This window comes from Pistacia vera, unplaced genomic scaffold, assembly GCF_008641045.1.
Source record: "Pistacia vera cultivar Batoury unplaced genomic scaffold, PisVer_v2 Contig51, whole genome shotgun sequence".
In the NCBI taxonomy this organism is placed as follows: Eukaryota; Viridiplantae; Streptophyta; class Magnoliopsida; order Sapindales; family Anacardiaceae; genus Pistacia; species Pistacia vera.
Window position 1 is genome coordinate 836,915 of NW_022196346.1, and position 23,553 is coordinate 860,467.

The following is a 23,553-nucleotide window of genomic DNA, read 5'->3' on the forward strand; positions in this document are numbered from 1 at the left end:
GGGAGTAGATTCCCACGCGGCAAATAAATCTTTTGGGAGGTCAAAATGCGAGAAATTTCAATCAAACACTAAGAGATAAGAAATAATTAATTAAACTTTGTGGAAGGTTCGAGATAGCAGATCAGGCAATCACACTTTTATGATAAAACTTTTCGTATTGCTTCTTGAGATGGTGCTGCTTCGTTTTTGAAAGCCTATCAAGTACGATGGCTTCTTCTGCTTCTTCTTCCACGGCTGTTGAAGTGAGGAAGCATGATGTTTTCCTCAGTTTCTGTGGCGAGGACACCCGGACCACATTTACCAGCACTTTACATGGAGTCTTGAACGAGACAAGTATAAATGTTTTCATTGATGATGAACTTAACAAAGGAGAGGAGATTTCGTCATCTCTTATGAGTGCAATTGAAGAATCAATGATTTCCGTTATTACTTTCTCGAAAGGTTATGCATCTTCAAGATGGTGTCTTGAAGAACTTGTGAAGATCATGGAGTGCAAGAAAACGCAAAAACAGTCGGTAATACCAGTTTTCTATCTCATGGATCCATCAGAAGTAAGGAATCAAACTGGAATTTTTGGAGATGGATTTGCCAAGCTTGTAGAAAGTTTTGATGAGGAGAAGTTAGAGAACCTACAAATTGACAGAAGAACAATTTAAAGACAAGATTCAGACATGGAAGAATGCTTTGACAGATGCAGCCAACCTATGTGGCAGGACATCAAATAAGAGATCGTAATTCTCTACCCTTTAATTTAATACTCTGGCAGTTTTAGCTGATTTTAACTTTCACATTATACATCAAGTAGTTTAAGAGAGATTCCATATATATATTTTACTGGATTAATGGCCATTTTTTTTTTTTCAATACCTAATAGAAGATACTCTCACATTAAAATTCACAAATTAAGTAGCTAGTTACTTACTTTTTGCAAAATATTTTACATGTTTGTTAGAATTTGAAAAATATATTACCATGTTAAGTTGTTATCACACCTAAAGGCCGATATGACATCCTTATTATGACATCATGTTGTCATCTCACATAAATGGTCTCAGTTTTGTCCTCTGATACCATGTTACCTAAAAGCCTCTGATATAATGTTGATCTACCATCCCTATGATGTCATGTTAAGTTGTCATCACCATGCTAAACTTCATTAAAATCAACTATTGTTGGATTTTTTTTTTTTTTTAATTCTTAATGGTTTACTACAGATTTAACAGTTTTTCTTTTTCATTATTGTTAGGCTTAATTATAATCTTGCAAAAAAAGTTATTGAAGATATTTTGAAGATCTTAAATTTCATGTCCCCAAGTAATAATGACAAGAAATTAGTTGGAGTAGAATTATTCATTCAAAAAATTGAATCTTTGATGCAAATTGGGGGAGAAATGTTCACATTGTATGAATTTCGAGAATGCGTGGTATAGGCAAGAGAACTATTGCAAAGAGTGTATTCGACAAAATAAGCAATCAGTTTGAAGGTTCATACTTTGCTAGAAATATTAGGGAAGAATCAACGGGTCGTTATGGACTAACTTGGATGCAACAAGAACTTCTTTCTAGTATATTAAAGCATCCTATTGGCTTCACAAAAGGAAGGCTTGGTCGTAAACAAGTTCTTATTATTTTGGATGATGTGACTACTTCAGAACAAGTAGAATCTTTAATTGAAATTAGTACCTTGGGTCCAGGAAGTCAAATCATTATAATAGCAACAGATAAACAAGTGCTTCGAAATTGTGGAGCGGATGACATCAGTATATACAAGATGAAGGGGCTACCTATGAATGAAGCTCTTCAACTTTTTAGTTGGTAGCTTTTCGGCGAAATCGTCCCAACATAGATTATGGTGACCCATCAAATAGGGTAGTAAAATATACTAGAGGTGCTCCACTAGCTCTTAAGATGTTGGGTTGTTGCTTGCTTGGCAAATCAAAACAAGTTTGGGAAAGTGCATTACAAGAATTCGAAATAATTCCTCATGTGGATATTCACAAGGTACTAAAAATAAGTTATGAGGACCTAAATTATAATGAGCAGAATATATTTCTAAATATTGAATGTTTTCTTCATGGGAGAATAAAGGTTGTGGTAAACTTTTTGGATGCTTGTGATTACAGAACTGAATATGTACTAAGTGTTCTCACGTACTGATAAGTATCTCATAACTATATCAGAAGATAATAAGATAACAATGCATGATTTGCTTTAAGAAATGGGTTGGAAAATTGTTCAACAAGAATCCACAAAAGATCCCAGTAAACATAGCCGTTTATGGTACCGTAAAGATATCTATGAAGTATTAGAAGAAAATAAGGTAAGTGTCAAACACATTGTATATATTCTGTTTTGATATTTTATAAATTTATTTCGAGAATTATGTTTCCACTTTTCCTATCTGAATTAGCTTGGATCAGTTTTGGCTTGTGTTTAATCATTTTAGAAGAAAGTCGAAAAAATAGCTAATAAAATCTTAAATAGTTTATAGCTAATTATCATCTTTCTTTGGTATTAGGTTCCTAATAAAATTGAAGGCATATGTTTAGACATGTCTAAACAAGAAGAGACCATATACTTAGAACCTTGTGCTTTAGCAACCATGCATCAACTTAGATTCTTTAAACTACATAATGCGCACTATGAAGAGAATAATATCAATAAGGTGCATATTTCCCAAGAGCTTCGTTATGTTTCGACTAAGCTACGATACTTATCTTGGCATGGATGTCCATTGAAATCATTGCAGCCAAATTTTTTGCTGAAGTACCTTGTTGCGCTTGACATGCCTCACAGCAATATTGAACAACTTTGGTCTGGTACCCAGGTAATGTAGTGATATTAATATTCCGATATTTCTTTCTTAAGTTCTCAATATCAAAGATACTAATATGTGTTACTGATTATTTATTTCCTATTTACAGCTTCATAATTTGAAACATATTGATCTCAGTTTCTCTAAACATCTAAGGATTCAAGATCTCTCATTGACCCCAAATCTTGAAAATTTGATTTTAGAAGGTTTTACAAGTTTGCGTGAGATTGCCTTATCCATTTATGGTCTCAGTTATAAGCTTCTTATCTTAAATCTAAGGCAATGTAAAAGCCTTGGTAGTCTTCCAACAAGCATTCGTCTAGAATCTCCCAAAAAGGTTATCTTTTCAGGGTGCTCGAATCTTAAGTTGTTTTCACAGATCTCTTGGAATATGAAAGAGTTATATTTAGATCAAACTGCCATAAAGGAGTTGCCGTCGTCAATAGAGAATTTATCCAGACTAGTTATATTGAATCTTAAATGATGCTTTATGCTTGAGAGGTTGCCAAGCAATATCTTTGTGTTAAAATCTCTTGAACATCTCAATCTCTCAGGGTGTTCAATACTTCAGGGATTGCCCGATAACTTGGGAAATTTAGAAGCTTTGAGGGTGCTTAAAGCAGAGGGGGTCCCTACGCGCGAAGTACCAACATCCATTCTAAATTTGCGCTGTCTAGAAGAACTAGATCTGACAAGCTGTGGTATTGAGGAGTTGCCGAAGAATCTTGGTCAGTTATCCTCACTAAAAAGTTTACTTCTTGGCAGAAACTTCTTTGAGAGCATTCCAACAAGCATTGAACAGCTTTATTGGTTATCTTATCTTGACGTAAGCTACTGCGAGAGGCTTCATATCCTACCAGAGCTTCCATGTCTATTAGAAAATTCAGATGCACACAATTGACAGCATTGGAAGCATCATCATCAAGTTCGTCGATTCTCTTTGGCAGATTTTTTTCTAAAAGCGTAAGAGTTAACTTCAGCAATTGCTTCAAACTGGATCAAGAGGCCATCACTGACACTGTTAAAGTATTTCAACCGTCACAAGATCATAATTTTGTTGAATGGGTATGTATGTTTAAGAAAGACTAAAAGGGCTCCTCGCTCTTTCTTTTTTCATATGATTTTTTCATCACTTCTGTTAGAAAAAGAAAATTGTTAATGATATATGTTAACGTTTATAACCATGTCATAAGTGGTTGACTTCATTTTTTTTTTTTTTTTTTTTTTACGTCTTGTACAGAGAAGACTTTTACACAACAGAAGTCGTTGTTTCTGTTCCCTGGATGGGAAATCCCAGAGTTGGGGTCTTTTAGAGATAGGATCTTTATTAACTCTGGAGAAAAAAGTATCTTCGCTCTAGTGACTGACTTTCTTCTCATCTGGGTTGTTGTGGGTTTCGAAACTATCATAATGAAGGCCAGAGTTTGGTGGTTGGCTTTGGTGTTTGCTCACAAGAGAAGATGGTATAATCGATGTGTTCCCAGGAACTTTGAGGGGATGGGACTATGTAATGGACCTGACAATGTGGACTAGATCACGTATTCCTGGGATATGATTTTGTCTAAGTTCTCTGTTCGCACACTAATGAAGATCGCAGATATTGTGAGATGACCATCCGATTTTATGTTGAGAATTTAAATATGAAAGATAGGTTGTTGCAATGTGAAAAAGTGTGGAGTTTGGTGTCCAAACTTAGAGTTAACAAGGGAAGAAAAACCAGAGTCCAAGAAATTGAAAACTGAAAATTTCTATGTTGGCGAATCCAGCTCAAGGTAATATGGCTTCCTTTTTTTCTCCTGTTATTTTCTATCTTTTCAAGATTCCATTTTGCTTGAATTCTTGGGAAAAATGTCTGGGTGGTTGTACAGGGAGGAGAAACCAGAGTCCAGAGATTGAAAGGGAAAATTTCTGCTGGCGAATCCAGCTCAAGGTAAATAAGATGCTGTCTCTTTTTTCTCTTTCGCATTTTGCTTGAATTTTGGGGAAAGTGTCTTGGTTTGGTTGTACACATCTAATATCATTTGTTTTTACTTGTTTGGTAAGTTCTTGTCATACTAATAAACATTAACCTCTTTTTTATGTAATTGAATCTTCTCCTGATCAATTTCACCTGACACTTGACGGTGACAAATTTTGTGGTCAGGATTGTTTGTATCATTTTCTTTTCACTCACATTGTTATCATTTTCTTTTCACTCACAACCGAAACGAAACTGCTTTGTACCCTCTTACTCTTAGGCTTGGCTCTCTCTCTACTATTCAAGCAACAAAGAAATCCCATGAAAGGTTATGGGTTTGGAAAAAGTAAAATTTGTTTTATGAATCAGATTCATTCTATTTCTTACTAATTTCATATTAATTTTAAAATTGTATGAGTGATTTTATTTATGCGTTGCTTCTAACAATGTATAGGTAATTCTTTATGTATTCTCTCTCCCAAATGTAACTATTGCTTTTTTTCTTTTGTATATATGCTCCAGGTGAGATAGGTTATTTATATATGTTTTTCCATCAATAATAATTTCTAATATATCATAATAAAATTTGATATGAACACTATTATTGTCTTCCTTTTCAAGTTTTTTTTTTTTTTTTTTTGTAAGAAAGATCTTTTAGCATAAATTTTGAAACAATGTTTGTAATTCTCTTTCCAGATTCACAGAATCTAGTTTACGTGGAATGTGTGTTTAAGTATGTCTGAAAGTTATGTCAATACTGAAAATGAAAAAAATAAGGGCGTTAACAGGTAAAAGTCTCCTCTGTAGCCGCTGGAACCTTACCTTACTCATACACTGTCAAAACTTACATTACCTTACGCTGCAAGCCCCGCTGTTTTGGGGCAGGGCAGACTGCTGGTGCCCCACTGTTTCGAGCTGTGGGGCAGTGCGCTCGTGCCCTTTGCAATGGGCACAAGAGGCTGGAGCCCGGCTGTTTCGAGCCATGGGGCAGTACTTCCTGCTGCCCTTTGCAATGGATGCGAAGGACTAAACCCCGCTTTTGGGGATAGGGTGGTGCGGCCCACATGCCTTTGTAGTGCGCGTGCACGGCTATGTGCACGAGTAACTGCTCCCTACCCCCTCACCCTCACCCGCTCACCAGCGAACGAGAACCGAATGAGTCACCGTAGGGAAATAATCTCAAGACTAAGAGAAGTATAAATCATATCCACACCCTTTGCATTAGGCATGCAAGGGTGCGCTCCTTGCACACGTGGTTTGTAAGGCGTGCACACCGATTTTCCCTCAGCATCTAGCAACGTCTCACTTGTGAGTCGTTAGCCTCGTGTAACAGCGCCACCAATGGCATGACTCATTTTCCCCACAACAGTAATGATAATATGTACGAAATTTCTTTTTCTAATTTAAAGTTTTGGGATTTTGATGTAGGAAAATACTTAAAGCCTTCCCGAGGTGTTGCTGCAGATTCTAAAAATTCAGAGATCTAGCGAATAGACGCCACAACAAGCCCAATATTTGTCATTTAGCTCCTAGTTGAACTTTCTTTGCTTCGATGGTGCGACTACTGAAACTTGCTGTATTTGTCCCAGATAGCAGTTGATAAGAGTTTGATTTGACTTGATTCATTTAGTGACAACCCAGATGAAGTTGATATTAGATCGGAGTGTGATCAGGTCTTTCGCATGAGCCACTTAGATTTCATTTCCATGAGTCTAGGTAGTTTGATTATACGTATAAAAGATAATGTTAACTAATGAAAGAAAACAATATAGAATATAAAAAACATTTACAACTAATTAAAGAAAACTTTAAGACTTAACATATTTTGCACGAATATGACTCCTTCCAGTTCACCCAACCATGGTAGCAAAGACAGAATTCCAAAATTCTTAAAGCTTGAATCTGAAAAGAAAAACAGTGCAGTGATGAAAAAACTAAGCCAAATCGGGAAATTCATAAATTCCAGATCCTTAAATACCACTAATGTTGTGGAAAATCCTACCCAGGATAATATGAATCCAACATCGAATATACAGATGCAGCTCAAATTGCTCAGTCTTCAACGTTATACAGCCAAATTGTCTATTATTGAAAACTTCTACAGAGTATCCACTGTCCACAATCATGAAACCCAGACCAGAATTAACAAAAAGATGAACATAATCAATTAAAATCCCAAGCTCGTACCTATAGAATCATGAAACCCAGACCAAAACTAACACCAAAGCACGTCAAAATTGAATTATCTTAATTGTGTATTATAAATTCAAATGGATAATTTAAAAATTAAAAGATGAAAAATTAAAAACAAAATGATCATAAAAATAAGCTTTGAAAACTGATTCATTTTATTTGTGTTAACTTCAATCAATAACACATCAGGTATTTGGTAATTCCCATGAATGAATCCTAGTAATAAGCAAAAATCCTAGACATTTATCATCAACAAACTGAAATTCAACTGTTAAGTAATTACATGAGAAGATTCCTGATCAGTCAAGAAACTAAAATCCTATAAGGCCACTGCCATGATGACTACGACGTTGTTCAACACCAACGAAACTCTTCTTCTTCACTGGACGTGGTTTCGCCAATAATCCGACGACGGCTTGAAAACAGCAAGTATATGATAATTCCACCGATTCTTGGCTCTCCAACGGTCTCCCAAGCGGTGGTAATGTTTTCATGGCTCCAGGTGCAGAACGCAGTTAAACTCATCAGGGTTTATCATCTTTCCGATTTTGACATACTGTGAGGGATGGATTGACAAAAAAGCACCCATCTCGGATGTTAAGAACAAGCGTGACAATCAACTCTCCGTTTTGGTTTTCTTATTGGAATGATCAAAGGGAATAATACAATACATCTCCAAGAAGCGATCAATAGATTCAAAGAAAGGACCACACGCTTTGCTGAAAGAGGCCACCTATACGCATCTTTGAAGAAGTTGTTCAAGAACTCCTCCTTTGCAGTATCTATCAAGCATCACTTCCGTCATTGTTGTTTCAAACCCAAACAGAGGTATAAATTATTACAGAAACTCAGGTTCAAGAATGAGAATTGCAAATCCAATTTCTGAAAACACTCAAGAAGACACAACAAGAGGAAACTCTGTTTAGGTATATACATAAGGGTAATTTAGTTGATTTTATCTTTCATTAAAAGAATTAATTAGATTAAAATATATTTTTTTTTTATCATTTAATTAACCTGAACTGTAAGTCATATTCCAGCAAAGAGCATATTCCCTCCCCAAAATTTATCTTGCTCCTGTGAAACACATTCTCCGAACTGAAAATGATTCACAAAAACCAAATTCAAGAAGAAAATTTAAATGTAGGATGACAAAAACTAGGAGCTATCACCTTATGGCAGAACAAAGAAATTGGAAGAAGGACTAAAGAATAATGATCCAACTTAAAATGGGTAGTTAAAAAAAAAAAAAAAAAAAAAAAAAATTGAAGTTCAATTCAAGAAATTTATAATATTTTAATACAAAGCATAATAATACTTGACCTAAAAGTTCTACGGTGAAAAAAAATTAAAATAAAATCTTTGAAGTGAATAAAGGTGGCGTATATCATAATGAAAAGAGAAAAAAAGTTTGAATTCGTAGAAATGTAATTAATAATAAACATATTATTTAGTTTAATTAATATTTATTTTAATGGAATGCGTTGAAGGTTTATTTTAATATATTTCAATTATATTCTAAAACTACAAAAAAAAATACCAATAAATTATACGAAAAGAAACAATACGTGACTAAATCCAAGCTCTCTTACTGAATAAGATCAAGGCATACATAGCATCAGCCGCCACGCTTGTGGGCAGAAAACAAAACAACACACTACATGCGATACTAATCTAACACTACTTCAATCTAAGCTGCTAAGTAACTAAATTAAACAAGATTGATTTTCATATTTATTACGAACTAAGAACACTAGAATACAACTCAAGCATACAATCGACAAAAGTACTCGAACCTGTCTTAAATAACCGAAAGAAGGATAGCTAAAACAGTAGGTAAGAAATTGACATCACTATGATGGGGCACCGAGATATGAGGCTAGCCGCAATATGTCACTGAAAATTCCACCGGCTGTGATTGAGTCCAGCACCGGACCACGGCTATAAGTGGCTGCTCCTTGTATCTTGTTGTCGTGAAAGCTATGATATTGTCAGAACCAGAGAGCTGTGCAAATGGATGGTTTTTTGTATCTTCGCAACTGCACCATACCTTTTCGGTTGACAGCATCCACCACTCCAACATACAGAACCTGAGATACACAATTTGACGCAAAGACAAGATCTTACATGTTAAGCAAAAACGAAAGCAACCTATTCTTGTAAATCAGCTCCAGAGAAAAGGACCACACCATAACTTGTGACCAATATAAGACATACTTCAAGAAGAACAAAAAAAATTTCTCAAATTTTTCAGAATTCTCTGTCTAGGGAGTCATGATATGTTGTATCAAAAGTATTGTATTCTCTAAGATTGTAGGGCCATTTATTCTCCACAGGATTAAAAATGTGCGCCCAGCTTACTTCTTTAACTTTTTAGGGACTTATTAGAATTTAAAACATGATTCAGACTCAATTTTGAGGTATTGTCATTAGGAAATTTGAGTCTAGCTCTACTGAAAGGTTAAACTTCCAAGAATGTTTTATAGAAAACTCACTTCTCCTGCATCCTCAGCTTCTTGTCTTTCCTTAGACAGTTCTTGGTCAAATTGTGGTAATTGCTTCATGAACTCTTCAGCAGATGCACAAGCCTACAGCAAAATATTAGAACATCACATTGAAGATGAACTTCTTCCTTAATCCAATATGGAATTGAGAAAAATGTCTTACCCTTAAAGGTTCAGGCACAAGACTGTGAACAGGGAGATCAGAAAGTTCCAGCTTCAGACCAGATTCTCTAGCAAGAATTATCACCTGCAGAAAGAAAATCATCTTATGAGTCTGTTCTCATCTAAATGCATTCAGCATGGAGGCATGGAATAAATACATATAGAAGCGTATAATATAGCATGCCTTTACAATCGTCCCATATTTGATTTGTGATGACATAACTACCAAAAAGATCAGAGGCAATAAATATCATTAACAGTTTGATTCAACCGTAGCATCTGGTTGGACCAGAGCGGTAGTACCACCTAATACATAAAGAATCGTTTTTAAAATGATCAATCAAAGAAATTCACAAAAAATGTGAGGAGCTAACTTATCAGTCATCAAATAAAGTTTGCTATAAATCCCTTAACAATGAGGCTGTTATAGAATGTTGACAATATGTCTTAACTGTCTTTTGGCATTTGGGAGTTGCCCATAGCGGTGGCCAAAAAAAAAAAAAAGAAAAAGGAACCCACCCCTATGAACTTTAATGCACATTTAAATAACATAACCATATAATGCACATAGTACCTTTCTGGCCACATCTGTTCCAGATAGATCATCCCTAGGATCTGGTTCAGTATAACCTGCTTCTTTTGCCTCTGCCACCACCTCACTGAAACTTCGTGTGCCTATAAAGTTGTTAAATAGATAACTCAAAGTCCCACTGCAACAATAAATCAAGAGGGTTAAGGTTTGTGTTAGTAGATGTATAACTTATGTAAAACACATGCATTTTAGGTGCTCAACCAACTTCGTTTTTGTAAGTATGACTGTTTCTAGCTACCCGGCAAAGTAAATATGCCTCACCTGAAAATGCCTTCAATGCGCAATATCTTGTCCCCGGTTTCAAGCAGTCCTCTTAAAGTGCTAATGATTGGAAGACCAGCGCCAACAGTTGCTTCATAAAAGTAATGTGTGTAGGATTTCCGTTGAAGGGCCCTCAGCTTTAAATACTGGATTGACATGGAAATTACATCAATAAAAAGCCACCAAAAGGATCGACAATACAACAAGATTCAAGCAAGGATAAATAATCTTATAGAAGAGTTGATTAAGCAGTCCTAATTATCGTCTTCTAAGTTAACAGAAAGGTGGACCAAGACACTAACTCGTCCAGAATGAGGACTTCATAATTACTATATTATTGTTATAATCATAATATCCAAATGACTTGGCCAAAGTTAACATTACTTGATCAAGAGGCCCAGAATTTGCTTTTTTGTTTGGTGTGATCACATGAATCCCTTTACACAACCAATCACGGTAACAACTGGCAACATGCGAGTCTGCTGTACAATCTACCAAAGCCGTATTTGGGAAGAAATGATTCCCATGCACATGTTGAGTAAATTTGTTGAGGTCAGCTACTTCTCCTTTCTCCTTTAATAGCTCTCTCCATCTCAGCAAGTCAATGCCCCTATAACGAAAGATAAATGAGTCCACAGGCTGCAGAGTAATATGCTTATAATGAATAAAACAAGCAGTTTGATTAATCAAACCATCCCACCATACAAACCCAAATTGAGCTCCTAACAACCAACCAAGAAAAAAAGTTTGTATTGTTATGAACGGTGATTAATTCACAGCAGGAAGAGCAAAGTCACTAGATTGTTTCTCAAACATGATATCATACCCCTAGGATTATCCATATAAATCTTAAAACTTACGAATCACTCAAGAGCATATTCCTCGAGCCAGTAATTCCCATGACACGCAAGTCAATGTTAAATTCTTCCTTAAGAACTGCTGCCTGCCAAAGGAAAAAGTTCAAAACTTATTGAGATGCCATTTATGAAAGAGCATATAGCTTCATAACTTAACTTGGGGGAGGACAGACCATTCCAACAGCTATTATTAAATTTCTCCTTTTGTTAAGCATGTTACATTCTTATATCTCTATATGCGTATTTCTCAGATTATTGAAGTTTGAAACAAATTGCAGGTTTTTTGAATTTGGATCAAACTGAAACTATTTCCATAATTTTTCAATTTTGAATTTTAATGCAAGAAGATGTAGTATGTACGCAATTTATAATATTCATCTTTCACAAAATTTTACCAACATCCCTAGTTCAGTGCTATCTGAAAAAGTGCCCAACATTACACATGTAGGACCAGATGTGGGAAACAGATAAACAGCATTAATATTTTGGGTTCTCTCTAAAAACAAATGATAAACAAGTTCATGTCTATGAAGGAAAACACTAAAGCTTTCTGATTAGTGATCCCATGCCTCTGATCACAAAGATGATAAAAAATTATAATAATGAAAGCAGAACCATAACCACCATAGTTCAGCACCACTATAAACTATCAAATTAACTGTCCTAGTATATGCCATAATTAACTACATATGTGTTGGCAAAGATTACAATTTTCCATTTCATACTCACAACAGTGCCTGTATCAGAGATGCTAAACTATAAATGATATAATTAAAAGTTGAAGTGAACTATCTAATTAGTGCACCTGATCCCTGAGCTGGTCAAGTAATGTGCCACCTATCAAACCAGGGCCAATAATCCCCATTGCTATTGTGGTTCTCGAAAGATAAAACCTAGAGTGGACAGCTCTCAAAGCCCTTATGCAATCTTCACGCTTGACTACGACAGTAATATTGTACTCAGAGCAACCTTGGGCTATAGCACGGACATTGATGTTTGCCTGCAATGCAATAATACTTCAAGCACATTACAAGGAATCACAAGATTTAACGATCGAAGCAGAATCTGGAAATTGAGTGAACCACTGAATTTATTTATCAAGATACATGATATAATTTACCTTTGCCAAAGCATTAAAAAGAGTGGCACTAACTCCAGGCGTACTTGCCATTTTCTGGCCCACTGTTGCTAAAATGCTACAATTGGGAATGATTGCCACCTAAGAATAGTAACTTCAAGATATATTTTAAGTGGAAAAATAGAACAACATCAAATTTGGCATAAATGGAACTCGGTAACTCTTGCACTTGTAACACTGAAAAGGAATAAAGAGCTCTATAACACAGATTACCTACATGAAACAAGCTAAAGATTCAACCTATGATGAATTATGCAGACATGAAACTTTTAGCCAGGAGCTTTGTAGCTAATTCATAATATTAACTAATAGGTGGATAAGTAAATAACTAATCAATGTTTTTTAGCAACTTTCCAGGGTGGGATATCAACTGTTTAATCATAGTAGAATGTTGTTATGAGAAAACAAAAGAATGAACAGAAGTCAATTTACAATGAGAAGACTATATAAGAAACACAATCTTACCAATAATGTTGTAGGACAACCATGTCAGAAATCACCACACAGAAGATAAAATAAATTGTAATGGTTTTTATGCTTTTCAAATTATCAAGTCCACAAGTTCATTATAAATAAATAAAAAAAAAAAAAAAGCACCTGGGAAAGCCGTCCAGCATTCAGAGCTTCACGAAATCTAGACTGTAATGCCTCTGCAACAGCTTTTACTTCCTTCTCAGGCACAGCAAAGCACACAGAATGCTCACTACTGGCCTACATCATTATCACCCACTAAGAATGTGAGTACTAAATAATAAAATAATAAAAAAATATTAAACTTAAACTAGAGGAAGAATTTACCTGAGATATCATGATGACATTAGCTCCAACGTCTTTCACAGCACCGAAAATGGCATTTGCTGTACCGGGAACGCCAGCCATTCCAGTTCTGCCAACAGGAAAATAAAAAGAACATAAATGGTACAAAATTTAGATGAACAAATTGTAACCTCAAAAATAAACATGCAGTGGAAATTGCAGCAGAAATGCTCACCCCTCAACATTGACTAGAGCTAAATTGTCAATTGTTGCAAACCCTTTGACAGGAGTGTCCACAATTTGGTCATCTTCATTTTCACAAACAAAAGGCCGACATATCATTGTTCCAGGTGCAGAGAGGTTAAAGATATTCCTTATTACAATTGGAATGTCATATCGCATAACTGGGATAATGGTGCGAGGGTGCAAGACATTTGCCCCAAAATATGACTGCACAATGACATGAATTTAATTTAGAAACATAAGTCAGAAAGTTACAGAACTTTGACAGACATGTGAGTAGTAATCAGTTCACCATTTCCCAGGCCTCTTGGTAAGATAATGTCCTCAGTATCACAGCTTCACTAACTGCAGAGAAGATAGCTTTTCACATTACAATCAAACCAAATAGTAATGTTTTCTTAAAGTTCTAAGAAGATACCCAAACATTGGAGTGAATTTGTAAGATAAGCATATAATACTATCTACCAAAAAAAAAAAAATGACTATAATTGGTAACCCAAATTTGGATAAAAATGCATATATATAAGGCTCCATACAAACCTTTTCTTGGATCTGCACTGTACACTCCATCCACATCAGTCCAAATTGTGACTTGACGAGCCCTGAGTAGAGCACCCATTATAGCAGCTGAGAAGTCACTTCCATCCCTCTTCAAGGTTGTGGGAATATTATCTGGTGTACTGGCTATAAAACCAGTTGCAATTACTGTCTTCGATGGATTTTGAGAATACCATTTCTTTAGTTTTTTTTCAGATTCAAAAAAATCAGGATCAACTTGATTAGAGCTGGTTGGATTTACAATGAGGACATCTCTTGTATCCATCCATTGGCAATCCATACCATTCTGCACCAAAAACAAAATAATATGTTAGTTCAAATAGCTTTGAAAGCTTATTGCTGGCTATATTTAAAAGGCTACTATTAACAAGATATTCTTTTTAGCAATGAGTGAATAGCCCTCAGACCTTTCTGACAACAGCTGCTAACAACTGAGCAGTCCACAACTCTCCATGTCCAACAACAAAATCTGAAAAAGATTCTGTAGCATGACCAGCTGCAGAAAATAAATAAATAATTAATGATTGATAATATATTAGAGATCAATTTCTGAGTTCACACAGCAAGTTTAGCTGAAAAGGAAAAGGTCTATGACAATAGAGATAACCGAATCCCATGACTGTCAGCATGCTAGGATTCAATTTACTACATGCCTATACAATCTAAACATATTAGACACAAGGACTCGTCTTTCGTTACATAAACAAGAGATTCCAAAAGATATAAGTACATGTAGGCAGATTTTAGAGCATATTTCCAAGAAATTTATATCCATATCACATTGAACCCATATCCTATGTGAATGTCTTTGTGATAGAGGAGTCAGAGGAGAGACAGATAAAGAACAGAAAAGAGATAGAGAATAGAAATTACAGAGATAGATAGAAGGAGAGAGGATAGATTAGGGAGAACAGCAAGAAAGGGGAGAAAACTAGAAGAATTCAGAGAGAAGAGAAAGAATCAAAAGGGAGAGAACCAAGATTGTAGTCTATAATCAATTAATCAAGCATATTAAAACAGAGCCTATTTATAGGCTTAAAAACTTTACTATTCCTCCTATATCAATTTGTCTTATAGATTATGATAAAATTACTTGCATCATGATCTTTTGAAGAGTGAAACTAAGGTAAGACAACAAAATCAAGATTAACCTATCAATATAAAAATTCTAAAATATTGTTTCTGAAATTGATACCTTCAAATTTATCAATCAAATTGTTCTTATATAGGGAAAAGATATGGAAAAATGCATAAAGCCCCAGTTGAGTTCTTTTAAAAAATCCTGAACATCTACATAATTGTGCTTATCAAGATTTCATAGACAGTATATTAATAATTAAATAACGTCAGATTTTCACTTCCAACCTAATGGAAAGAGACTAGATGAAACTGGGGGATAACACTTCCAAAAAGCCAACATGAGTTTAAATAGAGAAGCTAGAGAAGAACATGAGATTAAATTTATTCCTGCCCAGTCTAGGTTAGCTTTAATTAGGTACAAGATCAGAAAGACACAACATCAAATTGGGATCAAGTCATACATAAATGAGACTCAAAATAATGATTCTTATGCCATGGTTAATTAATTCTCACTTATACATGGTTTACTAAATTCCTCACTCATACATGAATACAAATTCACACAATCTAAAACAAATAACTCTCCACCAATCTAGAGCATGACTCAAAAGAAGGGGCAGGGGGAATGATGAGAGACGAGGAGAGGAGCACAATGATACCTATGTTTATTGCACGAAGCATAGTTTGAGGTTATGAAGTCATCATGCAACCGAGACAAGAAACCAGCAAGTTCATCCCATCAAGTAGATCATGTGCGTTGATCGATGCTTTCGAAGACAGCATCACAGCAGATACGTATGAATCATCCCGTGACTGTGCCTTGAAGATGAGGTCATACATCATGTCCGTTACTTTTGACATAGCTGAAACTACTACCAATTTCCTTTTGTATCATCCTTATATATCTCTGCAACATTTTGATTCTTTCAGAGCTCCAACACAGGTGCCACCAAACTTATGAACAGACCATAAGTCTCCTTCGGGAAGCTGAAATTCTTCCATTGATTTTTCCACTGAAATATCTGTAAACATGAGAAAATTCAGGTATTGACTGAATTGTATTTACAATTTCCAATTGTAACTCAATTAGATTATAGAACAAACCTGTAACTGAAGCCAAAATGTGTGAATTTGAAGACTCTCTTTTCTCTGCTGTCCAAAGGCTATTCTGAAACATACAACATAAAAAAATAAAGTTAAACAAAAATATAAACTTTACAATCTACAAGAAACGTTCAAAGAGCTACTCTGATTATAAGTTGTGAAACCTTATACATACATCAAATGCATCATTTAACATAAGTAAATGATTCACCAGGACCCCTCTCATTAACTCTAAAATTACAAATGTACAGCTAGCATAAGGACAAAGCTTATCAGTAAGTATCAGTTGCAAGGAAACTTAAAAGATTAATTTTTGACAGCAGAAGCATCAAACTGCATTGATTAAACCAGTTTTGAGGCAAACAAAGTGATTTACCAGGATTGGAGGAAGATGAGAGGAAAGCACTTTGAAAGCAAGTAATTAACTTAAAAATTATCAAAACTCATCGTTTAGAAGTAATTCTGACGCATCTTTTCAAAGAAAAAATTCTAATTAATCAAAAAGTAATAAAAAATCAGACAGTGTCACCAAAGAGTACAAGACACATTGCTTAGACATTGTTTGAGAGAAATGAAAAAATTTACCCGGACCTGGACTCATTAAATAACCATCTACAAAATTTATATCAAATGCAGACACATCAAGAGCATCAAAATCACCGTTCTTAAGCAATGAACGACATTAACCTTAAAATGGAAGGAAGAAGAAAAGCAGCACTTTGAAAGAAATTCATCAAAGACATTTAGAAGTGATTATGGGCATCTCTTCGAAGCCAATTCTCTAACTAATCTTAAAATCATCAAAGAAAGACATCGTTTAGAACCAAAAGCTCTAGCCGGACCGGGGTCTTCTATCATTCAAATTACAAAATACATGACATCCACAGCTTCAAAACGACTGTTTAGAATCACATATAGCATCAAAACGCAGCATTTAAATGTCGTGGAAGCAAATGATGAGACTTTCCAGAAAATGAAAGGAAGAAGAGAATCTAATTACTTTATAATTATCAGAAGCAGTAATTATCAAAAGCGTCTTAAACAACAAATAATTACCGAAACGAATCGTTGAGAAAGAAATCTTATGCCTTCCAATTAATCCAAAAATTTTGAAACTTATTTTCAAAGCAAAAACTCTAATTAATCCAAAACCACAGACAGAAAATAGCACCAAATGCAATGTTTTAGAATCAAGTCACGAGACACGGTAACACAAAGACATCAAAAGCACAGAGACGCACCGTTTTGATGGGAATGAAAGGGAGGGAGAGGAGAGAAGGAGCGGCATTGAGAAGGAGGAAGAGAGATCTGGTCTGTTATGGTGAGCCAATGCGGCTGAAGATTGAAGAACTCGCGAAGAGATCGACGCGGAAAACGCATTGTTGTGCTTTGTTGGTGCTGGGTCTCTGCAATTTTTGTCGCTATTATTTGGCGGCTTGCTCTTTTAGAGAGAGCTGCTTCAACTTCACTGTACGATGCTAAGATATTTGGTGGGTAGCTATCAGATGCGAACTGCACATCACCGTATTCGGATGACCACTAGTTTAATGACACGTCTTAGTTTTGTCCTTGTAAATTAATCACCTAAAAACCTACTAATAATAAAAATAAAAATTTTAAACCTTTTTTTTAATATTTATAACAAAATCTTTTTATTCAATAGAGTAAAGAAATTATTAAACTTATTTAGAATTTTAATAATAAAAATATTATTGAGGAGATTAGTCCACTAATTACGAAAATGATATTGTAAGTTCTAAAAAATGGTTGTTTCTAAAATGGAGAACCAAATTTGAACTTGGGTATAACATTTTCCTTTTCACAAACATATTTGGATTCAGTTTCATTTTTATGACAAATTTACAGGGATTTTCAAATTTTAGGGGTTTTTTCTACATGAATCAAAAAATTTATATAAATTTATAATTTGGTGAAATTAATTCAAAAAATATTAAATAATTTGATTAGGGTAGTCATAAAACTAAAGAGCTAAACAAAAGTGAAAGAAAAAGACCAAAAGGGAATTGGCCTGTCCGCACTGCGAAGAGACTCTTGTCCGTCTAAACAGTGAAGATAAAATAAAAATAAATATTTGTAGGTCCACCTCTGAAAGATACCAAACACTTGGAGGATACGCATGCAGCATATTGTTTGTCACATGTCACTTGTCTCTTATGAATATTATTAAATTATAAATTAAGGACAATTCTCACTTACCAATTTTTTGTACTAGTAAATTGAATATTTTTCCATGTGAAAATGTACATTTAGGGTATTTACGTCATCTCACGCTATTTAAAACACATAGGTTTTATCATCTTTTTACGAATCCAATGGTGGGTGAAAGGTTACCCTGTGTCATAATTGTTTTCTATATATATATTCAAGATTTTAATATATCAAGGATGAACGAGTTATCAATGTTTTATTTGATGGATCGTCATATTATCTTTTTTTAGTAAGAGGGTAGGTAACTCTATGTTCAGTTGCACAACAAATGAACATTTATTCATGTAAATTTATAGTTATGGTATCCTTTATCTTACTCTTATTTTGAACCATTAAATAAGTTTTACTTGGTATCTATCATTTTTTTTTTTTTTTTTTCTTTACCAATCGAATAATGTACCAATAAGGAAAAGGTTACCCTATTTCATATTTTTTTTCTCTATATATGTATGTTGTTCAAGATTTTGATATATCAACAATGAATGAGTAGCAACGTTTTTATTAGATCGATCGTCTTATTATCTTTTCATAGTAAGACGGTTGGTAGCTCTGCACAATAATTAACAGTGTTTCATCTCTAGTAAATTTTACATAGAATAAGCTGAAAAAATCTTTTAGATGAAAGTCAATCAAATGATAATAAAACCCATAAATCAAAAGAGAGTGATTGCGATTCACAAAATATTTTGTTCTTAAAAAAATTAAAAACAAGTCATCTCCATAATTTATATTATATAATTATAATATTGTATTATAATAATTAGATAGAATGCAAAGATGTTTTGAGAATATACAATTATATTTCATAGATAATAATCTAAAGATGATAATTAACATAATATATTCTTGGATAAATTTCAAGCTTATACGAAAGCAATTATTATGAAATTTCGAGGGACTGACAACATGTTAGATGAAATGTGAAAAAAATGCATGGATTCACCACAATCATTTTCATGAAATTGAACGATTTTGGTCAATCAATTTCACCATTTTTATAGCTTCAAAAGAATGTCTTTTCATTTCAGTCAAATAATTGAAGACTGATACTACCTCTTTCTTTCCCATACTCGATGAATATATATTTTGATCTTATTGTATGATATTGTTTTTTTAGGATATTGGAGGATATAATATTAGTAAATCTCAAAAAAAAAAAAAAAATTATATTCAAATATTATTGTTGCAAGTGTAGGATGATTCATTCCTCTATCTATTTTCAAACCCGAAATTTTCATAAAGAAATCTCAATATAGAACAAAATTGTGCTATTGGGTTTTCTATAGATATTATAACATAATGAACATATGAAAATTATGTCGATTCCACCCCCAATTATTTTTATTATCTATTTATATTAAAGAGGCGGAAAAAGGCGAACTAAGGGATTATACATACCTTCAATCCACTGGTGGTATCTTTACCCATGATTTATCTAGAGTAAATGTCAAATTTTTCTGTTCACTTTCATATTTACCCTATTTCATTTTATATAGAAGTAAATAACCATTCACAATCACAATTTACATTTATAAAGTAATACAATTAAAATGCTATACAATTTTTAATTTATAAATGTCTAATTAATTTTAAGTTTTAACCAATGTTGTCATTCATAATATAAGCAATTTTTCAAAATCAATGGTTTCATTTTTCTAAATATTTTTCCAAAGTCTTATAAGTTGAAATAAAATGTATTCCTATATAAATGTCACAATTATTCCTGAAATTCTTAGGGACATCACAAAATGCTATGATCCAATTTCATGAAATTGATATGATTTATTTTTAGTTCATATCATGAATCAATTTTAAACATTGTCATAGTTTAAAAAAATATGCCTTTTTCATTTCGAACCAATAATCGAACAATTATGGTAGTAGATCAATTCATTCTTATTCACAACAAGTTATATAATTTGATCTTATTGATATGATATTATTTTTTTTAGGATATTGGAGGATATTAACACTAGTAAATATAATAATTTTTGTGTTTAAATAATTTTGTTGAAGTGAAGAACGATTCATTCACCATGTCGATGAACACTTTCACATCCGTAATCTTCATAAAGAAATCTTCGCATAGAATAAAGTTGTGTTATTGGATTTTTTTTGTGTGGATATTATAACATGATTTATGAAAATGTGACCATCGATCATTTTTATTTTCTCCTTATGTCATAAAGCGAATAAATTAGGTTCTTTTAATGTAACATCATGTCTTATATTATATTTCATTAATAAGAACTAAATTATAATATTAATTGAAATATTGAATGTTACATTAATAAGACATAAATAATTCACAAAATATTATTTTATTAAATTATGATAAAGAGTTTATAACAACTGCAAAAGGTTGAGATACATTCATCTTACACTAATAAAATCAATTGTGGTATTCGATTTTAGATGGACATGTTAACATTATGGGTGGCCATATGAAAATTACGTGGATTCCACCACCAAACATTTTATTTTGTACATGTGGTTTATATATTCTAGGTTGTAAAGGAGTTAATTAATGGAGAGATTATTTAACGTGATGTAATGTAATGTAATGTGATTTATTTATTTATTTTATATTCTATATAGAATTTTGTATTTTTTTGATCGCCCTGATTAAGAATATCAAGTGAATTTTTAAGTAAATAGGATTTTAGGCAATTGTTTAATCTACCTAACCATGAAGCATGTGATGCCTACTGTGTACTAATATTTGCATGAATGTTAGTCCTTATAAAATAAAGATTAAATACAAAAGTAAATGCCAAATTTTTCTGTCCACTTTCAAACTTTTGATATCTTAATTCTATTTTAAAATGAGTAAACAACGTATTCCCACCCAAGGTTTGGCGAATCTGCAGTTTCCACCCATGGTTTCATAAATTCCAGATTCTCACTTTTAAATTAACACAGTTAGTTTTCTCTTAAAATAACCTCTACATCTCAAATTTCTCTCAAATAACCCCCACAGGAGATCCCTGCCAAGCCAAAAATCCGGCATAATTCTGGCACCATTGGACCTCCCCGACAACACCATCAGCATCCCCTTATCCTCCTAACCAAAACCCCTAACTTTTCCACTCGAGTGCACCTTGGCGAGGTGTCAGAATTTGGCTGGAAAGGCACAACAACATGTGAAAACCTAAGGGAGAAGCGGATGCAATCCACGGGCAATTGCAATTGGCGATGTTGGGGTTTTTGGTAGGGGAAGCCGATGATTCTATTGGTGGTGTCGGGGGTGGTTTCCAGTGCCGAGACCTATTGGAATTTGGATAAAACTCGTGATTGAAACTAAGAGCGGTGACCGACGATTGGGGGGTTCAATCAATTGGGGAGGTTAAAGGTTTTGATGTGAGGGTTAAGAGGATTGTAGTTGTGGTGTCAGGAGGGGTCGACTGCGCCGAGAACAGGCCAGAATGACCTGAAATTGCTGGTGGGGTGAATTTGGTGAAGAGTTGTTTTGAAATTTTTCAGTGGGGTGAATTTAAGAAGTGAAAGGTTATTTTGAAATGACTATTTTACTCTTTTAACTGTTAGATTAAACGGTTTTCTATAAATTTAAGGGTAGAAATCTGAAATTTATGAAACCATGGATGGAAACTTTAGATTCACCAAACCTTGGGTGAGAAAATGTCGTTTACTCTTAAAATATACCTAGAACTATAATAGTTTGTGTGACTTTCACAACCACAATCGCTAAAAGTAATAAAATTTTAAATTTAATATATTATAATGCATAGTATAAGTAGTTTTCCAAAATCAATGTTTTCATTTTTGTAACCTTCGAAATATTATTCCAAAGTCTCATAAGATGAATTAATCAAATTGAAATTTTCTTGTTCTGTCTCATACTACACAATTCAATCAAAATTGATTTGCCTCCCTTTCAAATTTACATAAATAAGACCAAGCTGTTCCATGCCCTTTTAAAGTTGAATGTCAAACATCTTGAAAGCAGTAATTAATTGGTTGTAATTTACTATTTATGAAAATTATATAAAAAATATTGACTCGAATTCTTCACGCTACACATCTAAATAAACCGACTTTGTATTATAAATTTATATCACATCATTTATCTATATTTATAAAGTTTTTATTGTATTAACAGTCTATATTTATCAATTTTAAATTTTTATTCTTCTTTTAATTTTTGGGTTCACAAATTCTTATATAATTTAACAGACACAATACAAAATTAATCTTGAATCACCAAATCTTGTTTATCTTCTTTATTTATAATGGAAGTATGTTATGAATTCACCCTCGAGTATATGCTTCAACATGAATAAGACATGAATATATAAATCTCTAATTAAGTTTAATTTATGTAAATGTGAAAAGCATCATTCAACATAGAATGTGGAACACTTCTACTCTGATTTTAGAATGCATGAAAATGCCCATTCAAATTCAAAGTGAATTTTTAATTAAATAACGTAACCTCACTTTCATTACAGATTATTAAAAACTCCTAACACAAGACAACTAGTTTCTCATTGTCATTATCAAATTGTACTTGTAGGCAGCTTAAAAAATTGAAAATTTAAGTATTAACATATAACTTATACCTAGTCTATTTATTTACTTTTCTACTTAAATAATGTAATTAAAGTTATAATCATTGGCCCCAATATCAACTGTCATCAATAATTCTTAATTAATTATCTTTATGTTTTTAATTCATCAAAACATCCATGACGCCACTAACAAACTTTATGATATTTAACACAAATTATTCATATAAATTTTAACTAATTCTTTGCAATTGATCCAATACAATCAAATTGACCTGAGTATAATTGAAAGAAATTGTTTTTAATGCCAACTTTATAATTTTTAAAATATATGAAAAGAAAAATGAATAAATGGCTAAAAATTTATGTATTAGGAAAGGTTTGACCCATTGAATTAGATACATCAAATGAGTATAGAAAGAGATTCATACAAAATTTTGGGCCCATTTAACTTAAGCCCACTTATAATATTGAAATTTTGTGTAAGTTTGGGTTTTGACAAAATTAAATAGTGTTAATAATGAACTTCGTTGGGTTGGTTATAAAGCAAGTTCATTGACATTCGATAGATAAAAATT

General features: G+C 33.4%; 2 protein-coding genes across 2 annotated transcripts; one reads left to right on the forward strand and one right to left on the reverse strand.

Moving 5' to 3' along the window:
• Positions 1-206: 206 nt before the first annotated feature.
• Positions 207-1,819, forward strand: LOC116106135 (disease resistance protein RML1A-like). Its single transcript, XM_031392484.1, has 3 exons — positions 207-619; positions 1,247-1,314; positions 1,431-1,819. The coding sequence occupies exons 1-3, from the start codon at positions 207-209 to the stop codon at positions 1,817-1,819; spliced, it is 870 nt and encodes a 289-aa protein (XP_031248344.1).
• Positions 1,820-9,430: 7,611 nt separating this feature from the next.
• On the reverse strand, positions 9,431-16,285 carry LOC116106183 (bifunctional aspartokinase/homoserine dehydrogenase 1, chloroplastic-like). Its single transcript, XM_031392522.1, has 16 exons — positions 16,221-16,285; positions 15,776-16,138; positions 14,444-14,532; positions 14,019-14,322; positions 13,771-13,823; positions 13,471-13,685; positions 13,278-13,365; positions 13,077-13,190; positions 12,462-12,560; positions 12,147-12,341; positions 11,345-11,427; positions 10,869-11,094; positions 10,485-10,630; positions 10,206-10,341; positions 9,633-9,716; positions 9,431-9,553 (listed from the first exon to the last, which is right to left on the reverse strand). The coding sequence occupies exons 2-16, from the start codon at positions 15,795-15,797 to the stop codon at positions 9,446-9,448; spliced, it is 1,962 nt and encodes a 653-aa protein (XP_031248382.1). The 5' UTR covers positions 15,798-16,138; positions 16,221-16,285; the 3' UTR covers positions 9,431-9,445.
• Between the last annotated feature and the right edge of the window lie 7,268 nt (positions 16,286-23,553).

Excerpts from the sequence above, each read along its gene's own strand:
- LOC116106135 (XM_031392484.1), top strand. The coding sequence starts at position 207 with ATGGCTTCTTCTGCTTCTTCTTCCACGGCTGTTGAAGTGAGGAAGCAT. Across the intron at positions 620-1,246 it reads GAAAGTTTTGATGAGGAGAA|GCTTAATTATAATCTTGCAA; the intron begins GTTAGAGAACCT and ends CATTATTGTTAG. Across the intron at positions 1,315-1,430 it reads CTTAAATTTCATGTCCCCAA|GCAAGAGAACTATTGCAAAG; the intron begins GTAATAATGACA and ends TGCGTGGTATAG.
- LOC116106183 (XM_031392522.1), bottom strand. The coding sequence starts at position 15,797 with ATGCTTCGTGCAATAAACATAG. Across the intron at positions 14,533-15,775 it reads GCTTCGTGCAATAAACATAG|CTGGTCATGCTACAGAATCT; the intron begins GTATCATTGTGC and ends TATTTTCTGCAG. Across the intron at positions 12,342-12,461 it reads TTTTTAATGCTTTGGCAAAG|GCAAACATCAATGTCCGTGC; the intron begins GTAAATTATATC and ends ATTGCATTGCAG.